Below are 7,456 nucleotides of genomic sequence, written 5' to 3'. Positions count from 1 at the left end.
TATACAAGCCCAAAGGACAAATCTTGAAATCCATAAAATAGAACTTTGGGGTCAATGAAAATTTGATTTTCCCTCCTTGACAAAGGGACATTGTCACATATTGGAGGAGGAAAATACTTTTGATGGGTATATATACAATTGCTCTTCTTCTAGCTCTTAAAGAGTTGAGAATAAGATAAGCCTCATGCGGTAGTCGTCGTCGCTCGGCTCAGCTTCGGATTCAAATTCGGTCAAATGATCGATCGATTGATTAATATTTTGGACCAAATTTATTTGTTAATATTAACGCAATATTAATTAATCTAAATTAGACCTTTACTGTAACGGTAATTCAATTTTTCTACGTTTTAATTTTCCCGTTATAATTTGAATTTGGCAATTTGCATAAATAGCCGTTTTATAAAATAACCATTTTGAGTTGCAACCTTACTTGAAGAGTTGTAACTCTTCAGTATAACCCAACGTTTTTGGCTATAAATACATGAACTCTCCCTCAGATTTTTCTTATGAAAATTCTGATTTCTCCTTATTCTTTCTGCATTGTTTTAACATAAAAGAAAACAGTAAGTGTGATTTACTACTGCTATTTGAGTTCGTTGATCACTAAGGTTTGAAGTACCGCTACACCAGTGAGGTTATCTGTTCTATCCTGGGCGTAAATAATCCTAAACCTCGGGTACTAGGAGGGGATTAAGTTTCTTAAGGAAACATTATGAATTCAGTGGGCTCAGATTCATTTTCTGTTTTTCTACATTTCTGATTTTTTCCATTGCTACTGCTTTTGAATATATTTTCGAATACACATTTCTAACAAGCTTAAGGTACTTAATTTATTTTTCTGTATTCATATTATATTCTGTTTGTGGGAGACTAAATCCTAGCGATTTCTACTCTCAGTTTGGAGACTAAAATCTTCAGATTTTCTACTCCTTTTATATTCGGTTTGAAGAAATAAAATCTTCACTGTTATATGTAATCTATTTCTGTTAAAGTTATTCGGTTTGAAGATTTTAAATACTTCACCGTTAATTAATTTTGCTTCTAGTTTGTGATTAACAGAAATGACAGAAACAGGAACTCCTGTGGTTGGCTCTACGAGCAATGTTACGTCTTCCAGTCGTTCTATGCCACCATCGACTCTGACGGAAAATTCTGGAAAATTTTCCGGGATTGACTTCAAATAGTGACAACAAAAGATATTCTTCTATTTGACTACTTTGAGTCTACAGAAGTTCATCAAAGAGGATGTTCCAGTTCTGCCGGAATCAACTCCTGAGAATGAATGTTTTATGGTGACTAAGGCATGGAAGCACTCCTATTTCTTATGCAAAAATTACATTCTTAGCGGACTGGAGGATGATCTTTACAACGTCTATAGTAATGTGGAAACTTCTAAAGAACTATGGGAGGCGTTGGAAAAGAAGTATAAAATCGAGGATGCCGGTTTGAAGAAGTTCGTTGCAGCCAAGTTTTTGGACTATAAGATGGTAGACAGCAAGCCTGTCATTACCCAAGTTCAAGAGCTGCAAGTTATCATTCATGATCTCCTCGCTGAAGGTATAATCTGAATTAATGCTTATGTTGAAAGTATTAATTCTATTATTAATTATGAATTTTTTATTGAAGGTTTGGTCATCAATGAGGCGTTTCAAGTTGCAACAATGATTGAGAAGTTTTCTCCTTTATGGAGGGACTTTAAGAATTACTAGAAACACAACTGCAAGGAGATAAAACTCGAAGATCTCATCGTTCGATTGAGGATCGAAGAGGACAATAAAGCTGCAGAAAAGAAGACACGTGGGAACTCAACAATTATGGGAGTAATATTGTTGAAACTGCTCTAACTAATCCGAAGAAGCGGAAGAAGTCTTCTGGACCAAACAATTATCCCAGCAAGAAGAAATTCAAGGGAAATTTCCACAACTGTGGAAAGGTTGGACACAAAGCTGTTGAATGTCGTGCTCCAAAGAAAGAGAAGAAAAAGGGTCAAGCAAATATGGTTCAAACAAATGATGATATTGATGACTTGTGCGCTATGTTGTCTGAATGCAACTTAGTGGGAAATCCAAAGGAGTGGTGGATTGATTCTGGTGCCACCCGCCATGTTTGTGATGTTAGAGAAGCATTTTGTCGCGGAACCGTTTTTCTGAAGGTTCGGCGAGGGCAGCAAAGTAAGCCTGACTGCTACCTAGCTTCAGCCCTTAGACAATAATTAGCACAATCGTGCTAAAAGCGATGGCAATCACACGAAACAAGCAAGAAAGCTTTGAAATAAAGAGACTCGAATTTGGGAGGCAAGTGCCAATTTTCTGTTGTGTTTATTCAATATCTGATGCCTTACAAAGAATGAAAACAAAGCCTATTTATAGAACTAAAATGGCTATACAAAGGGTTGGTTGGCTGTCTAAAACAGCTTGGTGCATTCCAGCCTGGAAAGGTGCCTGGATTCCTGGATGAAAAGCTGCCTGGATTCCTGCCTGGATTCCTTAATGGGAAGTTGCCTGGATTCCTGCATGAAAACCTGGAAAGGCAGACTTTGTGGGATATGATGTCAGCCATGACCTTCTGATGGCAGTCCGAGAGTTGAGCTCGGACAAGGCTCGCTATCGCTGGTTTTGCTGAAAATTAATAGGTGCGATGGCGGGGCGGTGCACGCTCCCCCACCTGAAATGGCGACGACCCCGGCGCCACACAACTGAAGATAATCGTGGACTTGTTCCTTGAACTGCCACAAGTCTTCAAACTTCTCCCATGATGCCTCCTCTAACGAAGTTCCTTTCCAATGAACAAGGAACTGCGCGCTTGAATTGCCCCATCCTTTTCCACGGACCAACTGATGGTCTATGATGGCCTCCAACTGCTTGTCTGTTGCTGGCGGAGTAGCAAAGATCTGGCTTCGACTGGTCTGCGCCCGATCCTTGTCTTCCATGTCTTCGAAATATGGTTTAAGTTGGCTAGCATGGAAGACTGGATAGATTTTCAGATGACGCGGCATGTCCAGTCGATATGATATTATCCCTACTTTGGCAACAATTTCGAACGGACCCTCATATCGGTGAATCAAACTATGATGTACGCCTCGCAGTGATTTGAACTGCCGTGGATTTAGTTTCACCATGACCCTGTCTCCAATCCGGTAATTGACTGGACGACATTTCCGATCTGCAAATTTCTTCATTTTACGCGCAGCCTTGTCAAGATATGACCTGGCTAGATCGGCTTGTTCCTCCCAAAACTTGGCCATGTGAAAAGCCCCCGGATTCTTCAATCCGACGTTGGCGGGCAATGACTGAGGAGTGTTGGGCTGTTGCCCAGTTGCAAGCTCGAAGGGACTCTTCCCAGTCGCCTCGCTGCGTTGCAAGTTGTAAGAGAATTGAGCTATGTCCAGTAGCTTAGCCCAGTCTCTCTGATTGGCGCTGACATAATGCCTCAGATAGCATTCAAGCAAGGCATTAATCCTTTCCGTTTGCCCATCTGTCTGTGGATGGAAACTTGTTGAGAAGTGCAATTGAGTTCCCAACAAGCTGAACAATTCTCTCCAGAATGCGCCTGTGAAACGAGGGTCTCGATCGCTTACAATGTGCTTAGGCACACCCCAATATTTCACAATGTCCCTCAAAAATATACGTGCTGCCTCCTTAGCTTTGCAACCGGCAGTGGTGGCCGAGAATGTTGCATACTTGGTGAACCTGTCGACAACCACCATAATGGTGCCGAATCCCTCCGAATTTGGCAAACACGTGATGAAGTCCATGGTTATGCTGTCCCATGGCTTCGCCGCAACTGGCAGCGGCTCAAGTAATCCCCCTGGAAGCTTGGATTCCACCTTGTCTTGCTGGCAAACTAGACAAGTGCGTACATATACCTCGATGTCGTCCCGCATCCGAGGCCAATAATAAGAAGACTCGATCAGGGCCATTGTGCATTTTTGCCCTGGATGACCTGCCCAGGCAGAGTCATGGCCTTCCTTCAGAAGAGTACGCCGGAGATTTTCCCATTTGGGCACGTAAATCCTCTTGCCAGAGGTATACAAGAGACCATCTTCCTCCCAAAAGCGCTTAGTTTTGCCCTGACTGGCCAAAGCAAAAAGTTGTTTAGCTAAGGGATCAAGTTGCATACCTTCTTTGATGGTCTGGATGATGCCACTGCTTACTGAGCTAACCATGTTTGCCAATATTGTCTTGCGACTTAAAGCATCGGCTACTACGTTAGCTTTTCCTGGCTTGTATTCCAGGGTGTAGTCGAATTCTGCCAAGAAATCTTGCCAACGAGCTTGCTTGGCAGATAGCTTCTTCTGCGTCTGGAAGTAGCTTGTTGCAACGTTGTCAGTCTTGACAACAAAATGTGCTCCCAGCAAATAATGACGCCAAGTCCTTAAGTAGTGAACTACAGCAGTCATTTCCTTCTCTTGGACAGTGTAACGCCTTTCAGCGTCATTCAGCTTTCGACTCTCAAAAGCTATAGGATGGCCATCTTGCATCAGCACGCCTCCTATAGCAAAGTCAGACGCATCAGTCTGGACTTCAAATACCTTCGAGAAATCAGGCAGGGCCAATACGGGTTCCTTGGTGATTGCTGCCTTGAGTTTCTCGAATGCCTTCTGGCATATGTCGCTCCATTCCCACTCTCTGTCCTTCTTCAGCAAGTCAGTGAGGGGAGATGCAATAGCCGAGTAACCAAAGATGAATCTCCGATAATAGTTGGCTAAGCCAAGAAAGGACCGAAGTTCCGGCACCTTTGTTGGAGCTTCCCAGTCGTGGATAGCTTCCACCTTGTCCCTATCCATCCGAATTTCCCCGTGGCTGATTGTATGCCCAAGGAATTGTACTACGGGCTGTGCAAAGCTGCATTTCTCCCGCTTGACGCACAGATCATTTTCCCTTAGTACCTGGAATACCTTGCGGAGATGTTCTGCATGGTCCTCCATGTCGTTGCTGTAAACCACGATATCATCTAGATAGATGACAACGAACTGATCCAAGAAGGGATGGAATAGTTTGTTCATCAAAGTGCAGAAGGTTGCTGGAGCATTTGTTAAACCGAATGGCATTACCAACCATTCAAAAGCCCCATATCGTGTAACACAGGTTGTCTTGGGCTCGTCTCCATCCGCAATCCGCACTTGGTAATAACCTTTCCTCAGATCCATCTTGGTGAACACCTTTGCCTGCCCCAAACGATCAAATAAATCAGCAATAAGAGGGATAGGGTACTTATTCTTTACCGTGACCTTGTTAAGGGCCCTGTAATCAATACATAACCGCATGGTACCCTCCTTCTTCTTCTGAAATAAGACAGGAGCTCCGTAAGGTGCTTTGGATGGTCGTATGTGGCCAGCCTCTAGCAACTCCTTGAGTTGCTTCCTCAATTCCTCCAGTTCTGGGGGCGCCATGCGATAAGGCGACATGACAGGTGGCTTTGCCCCTGGAACCAGCTCGATCTGATGATCAACTTCCCTCCGTGGTGGCAAATGTTTGGGAAGTTCCTCCGGCATCACGTCCTTATTATCTTCAAGGACTTGCTCAATACGGGGAGGCAATGCTACTGCCTCAAGGGAATGCTCAACGATTCCCGTCAAGGTTGCAAGAAATGTTGGTTCTCCTTTCTTGAAGCCTTTCACAAGTTGCATCGCTGACAGATACACTCCGGTTTGTGGTACCCGAACAAGGGGCACAATACATGAACCTCCAGGATCGCTTATGTGAAGCTGGTTGATACGTGGTGCAATAAGTGCGTTGACCTCGTACCAAAAGTCCAATCCTAGAATGATGTCAAAGACATCCATGGGAGCAACAGTGAAGTCTGTCAATCCCTGCCAGTCTCCTAAAGCAATCTGTACGTTAGGAGCAAAGCCATGAACGGTAGTGGGAAGGGCATTGACAGTCTTCATTATCGTGTCGCTGGATATGAAAGCAAGTCCAAGCTCCCTAGCTCGTTCTTTCGTCACAAAGTTATGAGTCGCACCTGTATCCACCATGATGCGTACGTCTTTGCCATTCAACTTGGCATCGACGAATAAAGATTCACGTGGCCTCATACGAGGCGGTTGGGCAGCAATAGCGGCAATGGTCATATGGTTTATCAAGGCCATATGATTGAACAAGCCTACGGCCTTGTTCTTCTCTAGTCCTGCACCATCAGCTGGTGCTCTTCGCTCCTCCGGTTGCCTACCAATAGGCGCAGCAGTTTGTCCTTGCTGCTGGTGTGCTGCGACGATTGCTCCTAACTTGTTTAGAGTAGGACAATCTCGAGCAGAATGAGAATGGTTACCGCAAAGATAACAAACATCTCGCTGAGCAGCCTTTGGTGCTCCTTTCCTCTTATCATCATAGTCCTTGCGATAATTAAAAGAGTGATTGCGGTTACCTCGATTATCATTGCTCCGATTGGGAATGAATCTGCCTTTGCCTCGATTGGTGTCCGCCTTTGGAGCAGCAGCAGCTTGGCTCCGATTGTTGTTTCCCTTAGACGCTCCGGTCCGGAAATCTGCTAATGACTCGGCTACTACAATAGCCTCATCGACGTCGTCGATCTGTCGCCTTTGTAATTCTTGTTTGGCCCAATTCTGCAAGCCATCCAAGAAATGGAACAATAGATCCTCACTTGTTAAGTTGGGGATCTGAAGGGTGAGCTTTGTAAACTCCTTTACGTACTCACGGATGGAGGATGTTTGCCTAAGCTCTCTCAACTGTCGGCGAGCTTCGTGCACAACATTTTGAGGATAAAACTGCCGTTTTAGCTCCTCTTTGAACTGCTTCCAGGTATCAATGAAGCACGTCCCTTTCTCCATATCTGCCTTCTTTCGGCGCCACCAAAGTATGGCGGTTTCAGATAAATACATGGCTGCCGTTCGGATTTTGGCAGCATCGCTGGTAATGCTTACATGCTCGAAATAAGCATCCAGCTGCCACAAGAAGTTTTCCACGTCTTGAGCGCTTCTTTCACCTCGAAATTCTTTGGGTTTGGGAGCCTCGATACGTGTTTCTCGGACAGTGATGGGACCTCGCCCAGTGGTTCCTTCTGTCTCCTCTAGGCGTTGTCTTAAAGCTTCAACTTCTGCCTGTAAGGAAGACAAAGCCTCAGTGAGCTTGAGTTCAAGGTTGTTTAGCCCGTCATCTTGCTCCTGAACGTTCCCTCTGACTTCTTGAAGTCCATCAAGGGCAACTGACTCAAGTGAACAAATATTGATTTCTGCAGCGGAAATACGACGATGTGTGGCCTCTAGACCCTTCTCTATCATACAAACTCTCTCGTCTAGAGATATAGCTTGAGAAGTTTCGGGTGCAGTATAGGGCAGCAACTCACTTTCAGGTGGAGATGCATCCCTGGACCTACTTTTGTCGCGCTTTCGACCCATGCCTCTTTGTGGTTCTGGGTTCTCTTCAATGTGGGTTTCTTCAACGTTACGGTGTGAGTTCTTAGCCATGCGAGAACCTAAGCTCTGATACCACTTGTC

General features: G+C 44.6%; 1 protein-coding gene across 1 annotated transcript; it reads left to right on the top strand.

Annotated features, from left to right (window-relative positions):
- The first annotated feature begins 1,061 nt into the window (after positions 1–1,061).
- On the top strand, positions 1,062–2,212 carry LOC138906507 (uncharacterized). Its single transcript, XM_070195447.1, has 4 exons — positions 1,062–1,085; positions 1,230–1,557; positions 1,627–1,672; positions 1,786–2,212. Exons 1-4 carry the CDS (start codon positions 1,062–1,064, stop codon positions 2,210–2,212), a joined length of 825 nt encoding a protein of 274 aa, XP_070051548.1.
- The last annotated feature ends 5,244 nt before the right edge of the window (positions 2,213–7,456 follow it).

This window comes from Nicotiana tomentosiformis, chromosome 1 (assembly GCF_000390325.3).
Source record: "Nicotiana tomentosiformis chromosome 1, ASM39032v3, whole genome shotgun sequence".
Classification (NCBI taxonomy): Eukaryota; Viridiplantae; Streptophyta; class Magnoliopsida; order Solanales; family Solanaceae; genus Nicotiana; species Nicotiana tomentosiformis.
Note: the sequence above shows the minus strand (reverse complement) of the source record. Positions and strands in the feature narration are given on the sequence as shown.